At 44.6% G+C, this 18,735-nt stretch overlaps 1 protein-coding gene across 2 annotated transcripts in view; it reads right to left on the minus strand.

The window, feature by feature from the left end:
* The window catches only part of LOC126278683 (uncharacterized), a 423,081-nt gene that overhangs the window by 13,079 nt on the left and 391,267 nt on the right, over positions 1 to 18,735 (minus strand). For both annotated transcript variants that reach the window (XM_049978936.1, XM_049978937.1), the window contains one exon: positions 1,647 to 1,830. In XM_049978936.1, coding sequence (XP_049834893.1) covers positions 1,647 to 1,830 — 184 coding nt within the window. The remainder of the gene's footprint in view (positions 1 to 1,646; positions 1,831 to 18,735) is intronic.

Genomic DNA, 18,735 nt, shown 5'->3' on the forward strand with positions numbered 1-18,735 from the left:
AAAAACAAAAAATTAATGTAGAGTAATTGAATTTCGGGAATACATTTGTCTAGGCAGCAAATTTAAGTGATTAACATTGCACCATGACAGGTTAACCCTCCGTTACTCGCGCGAAAATTCGTGGCATCGTCACTCGCGTGGATGACTGGGGTCATCCACAAAGCAAACGGCCTATTTGTACACTTTGGTCTTTATGAATGGTTTTATGATTTTTTATTAAATCTAAATACAATACATTTAATATTTGTACACTGTATAATATATTCTAACTTGTGAAACAGTTTGACCATTCGAAGAACAATATCTTCAGCTGAATTACTGACATTACATCGTCCCACTTGTCGCTTACCGACGATCTTTTCTAAATTCAAAGTGTGACCTCTTTTTGCATCAATTAAAGGAAACACTATTAACCAATACTTTGCTGATTTGCTAGGAATATATTGCAAAACGAGGATAATGGAATGTAGTCGAATTAAGTCGGGTGATGCTGAGGGAATTACATTAGGAAATGAGACACTTAAAGTAGTAAAGGAGTTTAGCTATTTGGGGAGCAAAATAACTGATGATGGTCGAAGTAGAGAGAATATAAAATGTAGACTGGCAATAGCAAGGAAAGCGTTTCTGAAGAAGGGGAATTTGTTACCATCGAGTATAGATTTAAGTGTCAGGAAGTCGTTTCTGAATGTATTTGTATGGAGTGTAGCCATGTATGGAAGTGAGACATGGACGATAAATAGTTTGGACAAGAAGAGAATAGAAGCTTTCGAAATGTGGTGCTACAGAAGAATGCTGAAGATTAGATGGATAGATCACATAACTAATGAGGAGGTACTGAACAGAATTGGGGAGAAGAGAAATTTGTGGCACAACTTGGCTAGAAGCAGGGATCGGTTGGAAGGACATATTCTTAGGCATCAAGGGATCACCAGTTTAGTATTGGAGGGCAGCGTGGAGGGTAAAAATCGTAGAGGGAGACCAAGAGATGAGTACACTAAACAGATTCAGAAGGATGTAGGCTACAGTACGTATTGGGAGATGAAGAAGCTTGCACAGGATAGAGTAGCATGGAGAGCTGCATTAAACCAGTCTCAGGACTGAAGACCACAACAACAACATGCCCTTTTAGATGCCATCGGCCTTGTCGCAGTAGTAACACCGGTTCCCGTCAGATCGCTGAAGTTAAGCGCAGTCGGGCAGGGCTAGCACTTGGATGGGTGACCATCTGGTCTGCCACGCGTTGTTGGCAAGCCCTTGTGAGGCGAACTGAGGAGCTACTTGATTGAGAAGTAGCGGCCCCGGTCCCCGAAACTGACATATGGCCAGGAGAGCTGTGCGCTGACCACATGCCCCTCCATATTCGCACCCAGTGACGCCAATTGGTGGCCGGTTGATACCGTTGGGCCTTCATGGTCTGTTCGGGAGGAGATTAGTTACTTAGTTACTCTCTTTTAGCTAGTTCATTGTTATTCGAATCTCAAGTTTGTGCCAAAGTAGTTTCTTGTGAGATGCAGTGTATTATTTTGTTTCGTGAGTGTACTCGAATCTAAAACCGTTTCAGTGTAACTCTTGGAGATATCACCGCACTTTTAGAATCCACTGCTCGAGGATACTAAATTTGTAGACTGCCAGAGGAAGCAAATCACCTTCTAGGAGGAAGATCTCGAGGACGTTCCAGACGCCCCGCCAGACGTTGACGGTGCCGAAGAAGGAGACGAGGTGGTAGAGGTCTGCGGCCAGCAGCCGGGACGCCCCCTGCAGGCGGCCCACCGCCAGGCTGAGCGGCAGCTGCAGCGCGAACGCCACCAGCACCACGCCGTAGCCCAGCACCTGCACAACACCCAGCCACGGCGCCCTCAAAGCTGCAGCTAAGGCCTCGAACACGTTACAACGCGCGCTGTTGAAAAACAATAAACCGTTGACTGCGTACACATGCAACGCGCGCTTCGAAATGACGCCGCATCGTAAAGCGCGTCTCCAAGGTTCCTCCGGGATCGCGCGCCCGCCGCGCGCCTCGGGTTCCTAGTAGTGGGTTTCGGTGTACACATGCATTCAGCCTAGCGCGCGCTTTGGTGCTCTCATCACGGAGGAAAGTACGTTTGACACTGAGATCTTCATTCAAGAAGTGAAAATTCGTCCTGTGATATGGGATATGGGAAGTGCAGACTACAAGAACAGAGTATTAGAAAGATCAGCGTGGCAGCAATTGGTTGAATTGTTTGCTGAAGAGGGTTGTTCAGAGGAACAGAAGGAAATTCTTGGTAATAGGCAACTTGAAGGTTAAACTACACAGTTCAAATGGTTAAAATGACTCTGAGCACTATGGGACTTAACATCTATGGTCATCAGTCCCCTAGAACTTAGAACTACTTAAACCTAACTAACCTAAGGACAACACCTAGCCATCACGGGGCAGAGAAAATCCCTGACCCCGCCGGGAATCGAACCCGGGCGTGGGAAGCGAGAACGCTACCGCACGACCACGAGATGCGGGAAACTACACAGTAGATTAGTACAGTTACACATAACTGTTTTAACTTGTGACTCTAAATTTAGTCGTAAGTTAAAGCAGTTACTGTTTAATAGCATTACTTATGTGTAAAATTGAATAATTAACATACAAATAAACATCTGTATATGTAACTAATGACGAAGCCTATTTGGATGTAATAACTGTCAAAGGTAACTAAAGCTATTTATTTTTGTTATCTTAATTTTATTTACAGAAAGTTGTTAACATGATGTCTATTACAAATAGCGTATAATATCTCATCAATATCTACAGAGAAATGCATGACAGAAAAATAAAAATGGTTCAAATGGCTCTGAGCACTATGCGACTTAACTTATGAGGTCATCAGTCACCTAGAACTTAGAACTAATTAAACCTAACTAACCCAAGGACATCACATACATCCATGCCCGAGGCAGGATTCGAACCTGCGACCGTAGCGGGCATTCAGTTCGAGACTGAAGCGCCTAGAACCGCACGGCCAAACTGGTCGGCGACAGAGAAATATTTAATAGTTCATAAATACACTGTATTGTTCTAATTGGCAATGTAATGTTGTATTGTTAACATATACTTGTCTCATAAGCGTTCGCAATTGCACTCTTGTTTACACCATTTTATCTTGCCACGATAGCTTGCCTTCGCTGGTGAAGTAACGAGCAAATCTGTCCCTTACTTCTTTTGCATACATGTTGGGCCGTGGAGAAGTTAACTCCAGACAAGTCAACGAATGGCACCTTACAAAATGTATCTCCATACCTGTACCCATATTCTTGTCGTACATAGTTATGCAGCACACAACATGCCAAAACTATACTTTCTGCAAGTTCTAAACTGACGTTTAGAGGCCTATGAAATATTCTCCATTTGTTTGCCATAATACCGAAGATCCCCCCATGAACCATGGACGTTGCCGTTGGTGGGGAGGCTTGCGTGCCTCAGCGATACAGATAGCCTACCGTAGGTGCAACCACAACGGAGGGGTATCTGTTGAGAGGCCAGACAAACGTGTGGTTCCTGAACAGGGGCAGCAGTCTTTTTAGTAGTTGCACGGGCAACAGTCTGGATGATTGACTGATCTGGCCTTGTAGCAATAACCAAAACGGCCTTGCTGTGCTGGTACTGCGAACGGCTGAAAGCAAGGGGAAACTACGGCCGTAATTTTTCCCGAGGGCATGCAGCTTTACTGTATAATGGCGTCCTCTTCGGTAAAATATTCCGGAGGTAAAATAGTCCCCCATTCGGATCTCCGGGCGGGGAATACTCAGGAGGATGTCATTATCAGGAGAAAGAAAAGTGGCCTTCTACGGATCAGAGCGTGGAATGTCAGATCCCTTAATCGGGCAGGTAGGTTAGAAAATTTAAAAAGGGAAATGGGTAGGTTAACGTTAGATGTAGTGGGAATTAGTGAAGTTCGGTGGCAGGAGGAACAAGACTTCTGGTCAGGTGACTACAGGGTTATAAACACAAAATCAAATAGGGGTAATGCAGGAGTAGGTTTAATAATGAATAGGAAAATAGGAATGCGGGTAAGCTACTACAAACAGCATAGTGAACGCATTACTGTGGCCACGATAGATACGAAGCCCACACCTACTACAGTAGTACAAGTTTATATGCCAACTAGCTCTGCAGATGACGAAGGAATTGAAGAAATGTATGATCAAATAAAAGAAATTATTCAGATAGTGAAGGGTGACGAAAATTTAATAGTCATGGGTGACTGGAATTCGGTAGTAGGAAAAGGGAGAGAAGGAAACGTAGTAGGTGAATATGGACTGGGGCAAAGAAACGAAAGAGGAAGCCGCCTGGTATAATTCTGCACAGAGTACAACTTAATCATAGCTAACACTTGGTTCAAGAATCATAAAAGAAGGCTGTGTACATGGAAGAAGCCTGGAGATACTGACAGGTTTCAGATAGATTATATAATGGTACGACAGAGATTTAGGAACCAGTTTTTAAATTGTAATACATTTCCAGGGGCTGATGTGGACTCTGACCACAATCTGTTGGTTATGACCTGTAGATTAAAACTGAAGAAACTGCAAAAAGGTGGGAATTTAAAGAGATGGGACCTGGATAAACTAAAAGAACCAGAGGTTGTACGGAGTTTAAAGGAGAGCATAAGGGAATAATTGACAGGAATGGGGGAAAGAAATACAAGAGAAGAAGAATGGGTAGCTTTGAGGGATGAAGTAGTGAAGGCAGCAGAGGATCAAGTAGGTAAAAATACGAGGGCTAGTAGAAATCCTTGGGTAACAGAAGAAATATTGAATTTAATTGATGAAAGGAGAAAATATAAAAATGCAGTAAATGAAGCAGGCAAAAAGGAATACAAACGTCTCAAAAATGAGATCGACAGGAAGTGCAAAATGGCTAAGCAGGGATGGCTAGAGGACAAATGTAAGGATGTAGAGGCTTATCTCACTAGGGGTAAGATAGATACTGCCTACAGGAAAAATAAAGAGACCTTTGGAGAAAAGAGGACCACTTGTATGAATATTAAGAGCTCAGATGGAAACCCAAGTCTAACCAAAGAAGGGAAAGCAGAAAGGTGGATGGAGTATAAAGAGGGTCTATACAAGGGCGATGTACTTGAGGACAACATTATGGAAATGGAAGAGGATGTAGATGAAGATGAAATGGGAGGTACGATACTGCGTGAAGAGTTTGACAGAGCACTGAAAGACCTGAGTCGAAACAAGGCCCCCGGAGTAGACAACATTCCATTGAAACTACTGACGACCTTGGGAGAGCCAGTCCTGACAAAATTCTACCATCTGGTGAGCAAGATGTATGAGACAGGCGAAATACCGTCAGACTTCAAGAAGAATATAATAATTCCAATCCCAAAGAAAGCAGGCGTTGACAGATGTGAAAATTACCGAACTATCAGTTTAATAAGTCACAGCTGCAAAATACTAACGCGAATTCTTTACAGACGAATGGAAAAACTAGTAGAAGCCGACCTCGGGGAAGATCAATTTGGATTCCGTAGAAATGTTGGAACACGTGAGGCAATACTTACCCTACGACTTATCTTAGAAGCTAGATTAAGGAAGGGCAAACCTACGTTTCTAGCATTTGTAGACTTAGAGAATGCTTTTGATAATGTTGACTGGAATACTCTCTTTCAAATTCTGAAGGTGGCAGGGGTAACATACAGGGAGCGAAAGGCTATTTAAAATGTGTACAGAAATCAGATGGCAGTTATAAGAGTCGAGGGACATGAAAGGGAAGCAGTGGTTGGGAAGGGAGTGAGACAGGGCTGCAGTCTCTCCCCGATGTTATTCAATATGTATATTGAGCAAGCAGTGAAGGAAACAAAAGAAAAACTCGGAGTAGGTATTAATGTCCATGGAGAAGAAATAAAAACTTTGAGGTTCGCCGATGACATTGTAATTCTGTCAGAGAGAGCAACGGACTTGGAAGAGCAGTTGAACGGAATGGATAGTGTCTTGAAAGGAGGATATAAGATGAGCATCAACAAAAGCAAAACGAAGATAATGGAATGCAGTCGAATTAAGTCGGGTGTTGCTGAGGGTATTAGATTACGAAATGAGACACTTAAAGTGGTAAAGGAGTTTTGCTATTTGGGGAGCAAAATAACTGATGATGGTCGAAGTAGAGAGGATATAAAATGTAGACTGGCAATGGCAAGGAAAGCGTTTCTGAAGAAGAGAAATTTGTTAACATCGAGTATAGATTTAAGTGTCAGGAAGTCATTTCTGAAAGTATTTGTATGGAGTGTAGCCATGTATGGAAGTGAATCATGGACGATAAATAGTTTGGACAAGAAGAGAGTAGAAACTTTCGAAATGTGGTGCTACAGAAGAATGCTGAAGATTAGATGGGTAGGTCACATAACTATTGAGGAAGTATTGAATCGGATTGGGGAGAAGAGAAGTTTGTGGCACAACTTGACCAGAAGAAGGGATCGGTTGGTAGGACACGTTCTGAGGCATCAAGGGATCACCAATTTCGTATTGGAGGGTAGCGTGGAGGGTAAAAATCGTAGAGGGAGACCAAGAGATGACTACACTGAGCAGATTCAGAAGGATGTAGGTTGCAGTAGGTACTGGGAGATGAAGAAGCTTGCACAGGATAGAGTAGCATGGAGAGCTGCATCAAACCAGTCTCAGGACTGAAGACCACAACAACAACAACAACAATACCGAAGGTACATTCAATATACCTGCGAGATCTTGACAATCGCTAGTTTAAAACTCTTTTAATATGAGACATTAATTTTCCAACGTATGGACACATGATGTGTTTCGACAGACCGAACGCATCATCTGATACAAAAACATGAGGCAATGGTGTGATGTCCACATTTGAAATTGGTTTTGCCTGTGGAATATTCAATGTACCTTCTAAAATATTGTAAAATATTAATTCCTGGAAAACTGATGAATCATTACTTTTGCCATAGGAACCAACATACACAAACAAAAAACGGTAGTTAGCATCACAAACAGCTAGTAGTACAATTGAATGAAAATGTTTTTAGTTGTAAAAAAGGGACCCTGAATCACTGGGTTGCACAATACGAACATGTCTACAGTCCAGTGGTCCAAGGCAGTTAGGAAAGCTGGCATACTTTAGAAAGTCGTTGCTAACTTGTTCCCACTTCTCCTCTGTCATAGGCGGTATACAAATTGTTTTCAATTTGTTCCATATTACTGCACAAACTTGACGGATTACGTTCCCTATGGTTGACTTTCCTACTCTGTAATTGTAATGAAGTTCGGCAAAAGAACATCCTGTTGCCAGATACCTGGAAAAAACATGTTAATTTTTTACTGTATTAATTGACTACAAAGTTTACAAACTTTTTTTAGGAAGAACTTTGCAAAAGAGATGGAAGAGTCTGCGTGACAATTTTGGCAGAGAATTAAAAAGAAGGAAGACCAAGATATCAGGATCTGGAGCAAGTAGCTCTACTCCTTATATATATTTCTCACTGCTCCAATTTTTAGAAAATACAGTAAGTAATAAGGAGATTACCAGTAATCTTGATGACCATGGCCAGGACACAGTCATCTTGGAGGAGGAGGAAGCAACTACTGACGATTTGAACAGGCCTGAACAAAGTACCGAAAACCCAGTAAGTAAGAAAGAAATTAAGTTAAATCCAGCTGATAAACATTTTTCAGACATTTTAAACAAAAATATTTTGCTTAGAGACCAAAGAGAAATGGGAAAAATAACGAAGATGAAGACAAACTCTTTTGTCTCTCTCTGTACAAGGAACTGAAGAAAGTGCCTGAACACGGTAAAATTAGAACGAAAATTCAGTTACTTGAAACAATACAAAGAGCCTTAGATTTCTACAACGCAACTGCGATTAATGAGACACGTGGACCTGTGCGCTACCAATTATTCTCCAGTATGCAACATGGCCAAATATACCTAGGTGCTTTTCCAGCCCAAGCTTCTCAGTCTCCATAAGTACCGGTCACCTCACAAGCAGGGTCTGAACACCAACAATTGCCGAATATACAATATGGCCAGGTACACTCAGGAGCTTTTCCAACACATGAAACTCAGACCCCACGACGACCACAAGAGGCCGCCTCACCAGCAGATAGGTGCACTTCTTTACAAAGTTTTGAAATATTGGATTTGTACTAAAACTGAAGGATTTACTTTAAGAAAGAATAAAAATTTTAAATTGATGTCTTGTCAATTTGTTAGTTTATATACAATAATTTATACCGTACATGTAATATCAGTTTATAAATAAACTTACCTCAATGTGATTACGAGTTTCTTTGCTGGTGAAATACTATCCCTAACGTAGTTTCCACTAGGTGCCAGGTCATCATGAACTATGTTCAATAACTCATCAAAGGACGCAATCGACATTCTTACGTAATTAAAAAACTTTGGCCCATGTTTTCTTAGATTTGGGTGCAGAGTTACAAAAGATCCGTGAGTTAATTTGTCACGTAAAATCGGATGTACCCAGTACTGTCTTTGCCATCGTCTCCGTTCTTTAAGCCTGCGGTGCATAATTCACAGACATGCTGCCTCTTCAAATTCCATGGCTAAAACTGGAGTTCAACGCGGCGTCAACGCCGTACGTGTGTACTCGCCACTTTCTCTGACGCGCGATGCAACGCTATCATGTGTGCATAGCCTAAAGTCTGCGGCGCAAGCTCGTCTCCGCGCTATCGGCTTGACTGCAGCGTTACAGCCGTCCTCACAAGGGACCTGTTCCTCGACGCGAAGCGCGCAAGACGTGATGTTCTTCGTGGTTGCCGCAGGATCTGAAACGACTTGGTGCGTCTCAATAGAGATGGGTAGTTCGCGAACGAACGGGTGCAAAGGAACGGTTCACCAAGATGAACGAAAGGACCGAGGAACGATCAGTTCATAGGTCACGTCGGTCGCGGCGGTCTACTTATAGTTCCCGGGAACGAGGAACGATCGGTACATAGTTCACTAGTTCACTTCGGTCGCGGCGGTCACTTCGGCAGTTCTCGTTCCAGCCTCTGTCGCGTGCTCGTCTCAGTCTCGGTCTCCCTCGGCCGCACTCGTCGTTCTTCGCATGACCACCTGTCTCAGTTCCACTGCCGACTGCTCTAGTTTGTTCAGTATCCAGTTGTTCGTTTCGTTCACTGCGCTCGCCCATTTTATGTGTGTTCCAAACTGTTCTTGCACTTGGTTCTGGCTATTCAGCGTCCACGACCGGTAATCAAAAAGTATTTTATAGTTACGTAAATTACATAAAAAATACGTTGTATCTAATAGGTACGTCTCTGCAGGTAACAAAAGGGTATATCAGCTCACTTCATTATATCTATGAACAGCAGAAGACATAGTTATAACAAGGCGGGTTTTTTTGTTATTCAAAAATTTTTGGTTTCATCGAATTGATTTAGCAACTAACTTTCAATAATTTGCTTAATTTTTAGTGTAAGAAAATTCATATAAAACGATTTTCGTTTATCTTTCATATACAAAACATTACATTTAGAAATTCTCTAACTACTTTTAAGTTTGGTTGTTTCCAATTTGCATTACTGCTAGTTAGGTTTCTTTGGAAAAAAAAGTGGGTCGTGGTTCATTTTGGCTCAGTAGGAAAAGCGGTGCCTCTCCATTTGAAAAGACATAGATTGCCATAAAATCGTATTTACTTATTATCTCAAAAACATTTGCTCAGGAGCAGCTTCAAAACCAAAAACTTTATTACTGCGAACTTAATTATTATTATTATTATCGCTGCATTAACTTTAATAATGCAACATTAAAACCTAAGTTTTACTAAGCGTCTGACGCAAGTATGATGAGAAAACCACATTTTATTTTATGCTTCCATGAACTCTCTACTTTGCCTACGAACTCAGAGACAACGTGAAGTATATATAGGGTATAAACGATTATTGTTTACAACGTAGCATAGCTATGCAGTGGAAGTAGAAATGAAGAATTTTATACAAGACACTTGTGGTCTATTAAGTTGGGAAACAGCCACCAACAGGTTTATAAGATTACATGAGCCCATGCGCGTCGCTTGAGATTTTCATGTTCTCTTCTCCAGCTCTCTACATATCGTCATCGATTGTTTCGCAATTGTTGCTTGCATTAGTTTGTTATTTTTTCACTGCCTAGTTATTACACGTTTGTCTGATTGTTGTAACTGCTCGTAACGGGCAACACATCGTCCGTAATTGGCGAGCAGTCTGTACTCCGGGGCGGTTTTCCGTACGCCACCCTATATTATTTCCCTGCGATCAGCCACACAATGCTACAATTGGCTAAACGAGAGGTTCTGCAGAATCACAGAAAATACTTCTAAAAATGTGTAAGAATTCTGTAATGAATAAAAACTCTATACTCCAGGGGGGAGGCAAGTGCCCCCTCTTGGTGCCCTCCATCCTTCAGTCACCTACACTACTAGTTTTCAGTTTTTCATAAGAACCATATACCAAGCACAAATGAACGCTGAACGTGTAAAAATGAATGGTTCCCAAAAAAGAACGATCAGTAGTGAACTAGTTCCCAAGGATGAACGAGTTTGTCCATCTCTACATCTCAAGGAACGTGATTCTCACCGTGATTTACGACCTCAGTGCTCTCCAGGAGCTGTCTGCGGCATCTGACGAAGTTAAACAGTTCCTTTACGAAAATGACGCTCTTAAAATAGCTGCCTTAACTCTATTAGCGATTATTGAAGGAAAATGGAGGAAATCGCTATGAAGACTGTGCACTCGTCGAGGGCTTGAACGGCGAATAATGCTGTACAACGATCTGACATCCACTGAGGCGACAGAAGTCATGGTGTACCTCGTAATATCGTGTCAGATCTCCTTTCGTTTGGCGTAATACGGCAGCTCGATGTAGCATCGACTCAACAAGTCGTCGCAAGTCCCCTGCATAAATATTGAGTCTTGCTGCCTCTATAGCCAAATGAATGGCTATAAATTATTTATCTGTAGACGAAAGTAACCATTTTCAGTCAATTATCGGTTCAGCTGGACCACGGGAACCAGTCTATTCCATGTAAACATATCCCACACCATTACAGAGCCATCACGAGCTTGCACAGTGCCTTGTTGTCAACTTGGATACATAGCTTCGTGGGGTCTGCACCACGGTCAGACCATACCATCAGATTTCAAAACTGAAATGTGGTCTCATCTGACCAGGCCACGGTTTACCAGTAGACTAGTGTCCAACCGATATGCTCACAAGCCCAGGAGAGTCGTTTCGAGTGCTGTTGTGCTGTTAGCTGAGGTTCAAAAAATGGTTCAAATGGCTCTAAGCACTACGGGACTTAACATCTGAGGTCATCAGTCCCCTAGACTTAGAACTACTTCAACCTAACCAACTTAAGGACATCACACACATCCATGCCCGAGGCAGGATTCGAACCTGCGATCGTAGCAGCAGCACGGTTCCGGACTGAAGCGCCTAGATCCGCTCGGCCACAGCGGCCGGCTGTTAGCTAAGGCACTCACCTCGACCGTCCGCTGTCATAACCCATTAAAGCCAAATTTCGCCGCACTGTCCTAAACGATACATTCGACATACGTCACACATTGATTTATGAAGTTATTTCAAGTAGCGTTGCTTGTGTGTTAGTACTGACAGCTCTACGCAAACATTGCTGCTCTCGGTCGTTAAGTGAAGGCCATCGGCCTCTGCGTTGTCCGTGGTGAGGGGTAATGCCTGAAATTTGGTGTTCTCGGCAGATTCTTGATACTGTGGATGTCGCAATATTGAACTCCCTAAAGATTTCCGAATCCAGAGGACCCCGTCGAAACTATGTAAACACAGCTCACATCATCATGAAGCCACCACCAGCTTGTAAAATGGCTTGTTAATAACTTGGGTCTGTGGCTTCGTGGTATCTGCTTCGCACTCGAACCCTATCAAGAGCTCTAACCAACTGAAATCGGGACTCATCTGACAATGCCATTGTTTCACAGTCATCTAGGGTCCAAACGATATGGTCACGAGCCCAGGAGGGGTGCTGTAGGTACAGTCGTGCTGTTAGCAAAGGCACTCGCGTCGTCGTCTGCCGTCATAGCCCATTAAAGCCAAATTACGCCGCCCTGTGCTAGCGGATATGTTCGTTGTACGTTGCACTTTTATTTCTGGGTTCATTTCACTCAGTGATGCTTGACTGTTAGCCCTGACAGTATGCAGACGTCGCTGCTCTCGGTCGTGAAGTGAAGGCCATCGGCCACTGCTTTGTCCGTGGTGAGAGGTAATGTCTAAAATATGGCACTCTCGGAACACTGTTGACTAAGTGGATCTCGGAATATTGAATTTAGTAACGATTTCCGAAAAGGAATGTCCTAGGCGTCTAGCTCCAACTAGCATCCGCGTTCAAAGTCTGTTAGTTCCCGTCGTGGGCTCATAATTACGTCGGAATCCTTCTCAGAAGACTCACCTGAGTACAAATGACAACGTACTAGTAGAAGTTATTTCTTAACTAAATTGAATCATCACCCCATTTTTGGTTTTAAATTGCTCAAAATGGTCCAAAAGCCTCTGAGCCCTATGGAACCCAACTGCTGTGGTCATCAGTACCCTAGAACTTAGAACTTCTTAAACCTAACTAACCGAAGGACATCACACACATCCATGCCCGAGGCAGGATTCGAACCTGCGACCGTAGCGGTTGCGCGGTTCCAGGCTGTAGCGCATAGAACCGCTCGGCCACTCCGGCCGGCTTTGGTTTTAAATGGAATATAGTTGAAGTAGGGCTATAGTGGCTAATGTCAGTTTGCGAATGCGTAATATCCATATTATCGATGTTGCATTGGCGCAATTCATCACACAGATTACAAGATGGAGAACCGTTTCGTAATTTTATTTGAATGGAAGAGGAGATTTTATTCCGAAGCTGCTCATCATCAGTGAGAAAGATAGTTACCTACAAGATATAAAAGTGAGGCACTCCATAAAACCTTGATATATAACGCAAAGTTTCGTAACAACAAGAACTTGCACTGTGTTATTTGTGATTACCTTCTGACGTAGACTGGGAGTTTGTTTACATTCTGACGTAGACTGGGAGTTATGTTCAAATTTGTGGCTATTGGGGTAACACTCCAGTCGTTGGTCTTTGCAATAATTATTGTAGCCAATACATTATTTGTAATAAGTAATATTTACTACTGAACGTACTGTTTCTGTGACATTAATAAGAAAGGCCCAGAGTCTTTTAGAAAACAAATAGTGAAAAAAATATTTGGAAGGAGGTGGACACAAATGTGCTTACCACAATAAAATGGCAAGAAACTCCATATCGGTAGACGGAGGCAAGCGGTATTTGACATTTTTAGTGTTATAAATTGCATGCTATGAAACTATACCGTTTCAGTGCTACGGCACAATAATGATCTATCAAAGGCACTTCGTTTTGCTACTCTTCGTCACAGGTACGTATGAAATAACGTTTGTTGATGCAGTCTTTAGATAGTTGATATCACATAATAACACCTCGCTGCCTTGTCGAAGTCGTAGCCAAGTTGACGACTGCCTTTAGAGAGCGGTAAGGCACGACGTCTTGTTTGCGTTACGCCTGTAATGCATCGGGCGCGACTGTTTCCTCTTTACCTTCTCGCGCAGCAAGTATATCGCGACCGTCTTTCGTGAACGCCATGGCACACTCGTACCGCCAAACCACAATTAAGATCTCTTTTCAAGCGGATAATGCAAGACGCCCAAATGTAATTGTACGTTTTATTCGAGACTATCTTCATATTGCACCATAAGACATCATAGCGATCCTCCTATCAATAAACTGATAAATGAAGGGATGTGCGCAGATGAGCGCAGGCACACTAGTGTTCTGTTAAGGTTCTCTGACGGCCACATAGTGCCGTCACGATAGACCACTCTGGATTTTGCCTCCACACTCTGAAGGTCTTCGAACTCCTTTTCGAAGTCCCACTAGATTTTGTGATGACAGCACTCAAAGCGTATGGTAACGTGATACGTCACTTGGCTGAAAAGAGCAAACGTCTGACACATATCACGTCTTAAACGGTGTGAGAAAAATCAGGGTTGAATTGATAAAGCACGCCCCGACCTATATAGTTATCGGGGGCTGCAGGGCCATCGTCATGTACGATGGACAGCCGCGTACTTGGGCCGGTTGCGGCCAGGAAGGGCGATGTCCGATCGGCAAGTGTCCAACACAGACTGCTTCAGAGACCGGTCGGCGACGTTGCAGCCCCTGTGACGCCCACTACATGCCCCCTAACCGACGCAGCGGATACGAAAGCAGCAGATATTCCTGCCCAGGACCGACACATCCTGCCGTCGTGGATGGTTGAAGACAGCGCCGAGGACCACACACCTCCTTCTACGTTGTCTGCGGCCGAACTGCCCAAGGAAAACGATCACTCGCACCCACAGGCTGACCTTCCTGCGAAGATGCATGCCGAATCAGGAGTTGTACCGTCTTCTGCCTTCCTCCCGTAGGAGGGCAGCGCCGGATGACTGCCGACCGCAATCCGACACTGCACAACTTATGCGCAACCAACGTTCTCTGCGAAGACGACAGAAGCGACGCCCTACGCTATCTGCCGATTGCCTTCTTCGAATGCATGAACAGGAGGAGAACACGTCGCCGGATGACGCAACGCCACGATGTCGCAGCGGCTACAGTAACTGCGCCTGCCGCCTACGGTCAACCGCCTGCTTATAAGATGTGGCTACCAAGTGTCATATCTGACTCTTGGGTGGACGACATCGAGGAGGAATCAAATATCCCGTGGGCTCCGAGGGCGTTGGTGCCTCTTCGGATTTATCCAGCACCGTCCCGTCACAGTGACCGCAGCAGGATCGGCAGCTTTTATGAGACCACCTCTGGCGACCGCAAACGCTGTACTGTACAACTTACTGGAGAGTGAAACCGATCATACTTACCGGGTAAAGATAGTCAATATGAGTAACATACGTGCACGCCAACTGGCCATGTTCCAAGACATGCTCAATGGAGCAGACGTTGACATTGCCCTTCTTCAGGACCTGAATGTCGGTAACTGTCGAAGATTTCACAGGATCATTCAGATACACAATATATTATCTCACGTGCGTCTGTTAGATGTAGCGAGTGGTGGTTCTTCTCCACGAAGCTGTACTTGCCGAAGACGTCGAATATCTCCCTCACGCCAAAGGTACAGTTCTTACTATCCAAAGAGTTAGGCTTATAAACATCTATGCGCTGCCCGGATCGGATCGGCGTTATGAACGATTTACCTTGTTCACAAATGCAATGATATCCTTCCAAATGGGATGGTAGGACGCCTTCCTACTGGAAGGGGATTTCAACTGCACCCATGCGCCCAAGAACTATTTACAACATCACTCTCTGTGCGCATAACTTGCCACAGTTGTCAGTAACCTCAAATTTGTGACTCATGAGAGAACGTTTACGGCGATCGGTCTGGCTTGACACACTATACTAGCCATTTATCTAGCCGCACTGATCGGGTTTACATCTCGCACTCCACAGACAGGGGGATAAGAGCTGCTGCAGTGTGGCCCTTAGAGTTTTCCGACCATGCGGCCTATATCTGTGCCATCAGCCTCGTCCATTAGAGTGTACGGCAAAGCCGTGATCTATGAAAGTTGCATGTGGTCTGCTTCTCCAGAACGTCGGCGGCTCGTAGGAGACACTCGTCTGCGCGGCACTAGCAGTCTGTCCTTTCGTGATGGTTACTTTGCACCACGGGCTTCTATTACAGCTTTCTGTTGAAATGTTCCATACTGCCGCTTTCGTCTGCAGAGTAAACGCCAAGGTCCAGATCACTACCCTCATAGGACGCCACCCTCAAGGGGCGACCATCAACACTATGGTCCAGGAGGGACCATCCACGCTTCAGCGATGTGCCTTGATCCACATTGTCACGATGGACGATGGGTGACTCCTAGATAGCACGATACGCACGATACAGGAAACTCCCACTACAGTAGGCTATACTTGGAGCATCGTCACCCCTCCCCCACCCCCAGCCCAGAGGTGACAGAGGTGATTGTGGAGGCCTCTCAGCTCACTTTTGACACGATGCTCCTCGCTGCGGCAATGGATCTGATTGCAGATGTAATGGAGGCGGAGCTCCTTGAAGAGATACAGACAGGAGTCGCCTGTAAGTCACCTCCCTCTGTTCTTGTTTTTCCAGAAACTGCTGCCCCCTGTCTGGACGCACATCTGCCGCGATCTACTATCTCCAACGGTACAGCTCCATGGAGCCTTCCTTGAACTACTGAATGTACCCATAAATAAACGACGAGGAGGATCCAGGATCTGTGGTTATCGCCCTTTGACCTAACTCGACAGTGACATGAAGATTTTCACTCCACCGCCGGCGGCGTGTCTCAAGCGGACCATCCGTTATGTCGTTTCACATCAGCGCTGGCCTCTGTCGGTACCGTGACATGATACACTTGCCAAGTTCCCCAAATTCCTGGGGTGCTGCCCTCCCTAGACTTCAGCCAGGTATTTAATAGAGTTGACCACGCGTTTTTGACGGTGGTAGTACTGCAATTTGGGTATCCAGAAACAATCGTGAGGTAGTGCTGCGTCTTCTTTGTGGAGCGACTTCTGGGGTGTTGTAGAACGGCTGTCCAGCGACGCTGGTCCTGATTCAGTGCTCGGTGAGAGAGGGCTGAACTTTCTCAGCGCCACTGTGCGCCTTCGCTTTGGAACCGCTGCCTTGTGGCCTACATAAACACCTGAAGCAGATAAAATTTGGCAGACACACTTTCTTCTGCACTGCCTATGCCGACGATCTAGTATACATTAGTGACGGCGATGATATCCCCGCAGCACTGGTGTGGGTAGCTACATACGTAGCAGCATCGGGCAGTAGTCTCAACGTCCAAAAATCGCATGCTCTGTCTATAGGTGAGGGACTGCCCGATGGTGATGTCACCCCCAATGAGTAAATGACACGATACATTACTTGGGCTTTGATTTCACAACTAAACTGCAGCACTCGCTAGCATCAACTGCAGGCGTCTATTACATCAGAGCGAGACTAACTGATGTTTTTTCAGCTTTCTAGATGTTTTTTCAGCTGACGAGATATGCCAAAGTCTATTTGGTATTCGTCATGTTGCGCAGACGCTTGCGATTCCGCCATTTCTGGCTGCCACCTGTTGGCAGCTTTGTCATCCTTTGTTAATATGAGCTTGCTTTTTAAGATCCGCTACGAGTCTCTCATCCTCCCGAGGGACAGCGGGGGGCCTTTGTCATGTTCAGGACAGAGCGAAGGCCATATTTGTAATCTCTCATATGAAGGTGTGACGACGTTGTCCGGCGTGTCTAACAAGCCTGATGCTGCAGACCTTAGTGCCAATCTATCTCCACCGGTGCTTTTCTCGGACATCCCAGTCCTCTCTGCGACACTGGCCAATTCTTCCTTGAACTAAGTAACATCCGCACTGTTCAATTGCCCACACGTTTGGCATCGCCGAGGACGATACACAACAACCTGCAACGGAGTAGGCGTCGAACGTGGTTGAAAGGAAGTACTCCCATGTAGAGTCGTGTGTCGTGTGGCACATTGTGAGCGCCGCCGCTCTTGATAAAGACATTCAATTCGCTTCCTACGTAGTGATTAACGGGAAGCGGGTGTGTCAGTCTCGTCTACATCAAATTCGCCTCGATTGGCTTCTGGCGCGCCAGAGCTTGGCTTTTTCCACACACGTGACTACCGAACAGATCACTGCACAATCGCTCCTCTTCCGGATGTCGTATATTTTCCGAGAGCAAAAACGAATCCTGTGACATAGATAGGCGGCCACGGCACGCATTACATGTTTGGTAACGTTGAGAAGGCAGTCCCTGATTTTTGGCACTACTTAAATGAACTTTATTCTTTTTTGCAAAGGCCAACGACTGGAATGTTTCCTCCTCGCCCAGACATCTTAACGAGACTACCAGTCTACGTCTGAAAGTGAGCACAAGTTAAAGACATATACATTACCTACCTTCGGATTTATAAACGCACTCATGTCCGTATCTTAGTTGTAAATATCTTTTTCAGTGATGATAAGCTGTGGTGAGCTGTTTTGAAAAACTCGTCTCCCCCACTCGAATGAAATTTGAAAAGTAATATCGATCTCTAAATCTATTTGAAGAAGTTCGTTCTTTTAGACTGTCAGTAATCACTGCAACATTGAGAATATGTACAGTATACATGCGCAGACTGACATTTGAATATACATTAACTACACACATCAAAAAAAGTTTTGCATCACCTCGGTTCCGAGAGTTCCGGAACCTGTAAAGAAAATTGGATTAGAGATCAACATGAACATCATTTCCGCCCTTTTTATTGCTCATGAAAATCACACATTGCATGTTGCGCCACCATAAAGTGAGACCTTTATTGGTGGTGGTCCAGATTTCTGTTCACACCGGTACCTCTAACACCCATTAGCACGCCCTCTTGCATTGATGCATGCCTGTAGTCGTCGTGGCATACTATACACAAGTTCATCAAGGCACTGTTGGTCCAGATTGGTCCATTCCTCAATGGGGGTTCGGCGTTGGTGGGTTACGTCGTCCATAAACTGCCCTTTTCAATCTATCGCAGGCTTGTTCGATAGGGTTCATGTCCCACGCTGGCCACTCTAGTCGAGCGATGTTATTATCGCTGGCCGGTGTGGCCCAGCGGTTCTAGGCACTTTAGTCTGGAACCGCACGACCGCTACGGTCGCAGGTTCGAATCCTGCCTCGGGCA

Source organism: Schistocerca gregaria, chromosome 6 (assembly GCF_023897955.1).
Source record: "Schistocerca gregaria isolate iqSchGreg1 chromosome 6, iqSchGreg1.2, whole genome shotgun sequence".
NCBI classification, from domain to species: domain Eukaryota; kingdom Metazoa; phylum Arthropoda; class Insecta; order Orthoptera; family Acrididae; genus Schistocerca; species Schistocerca gregaria.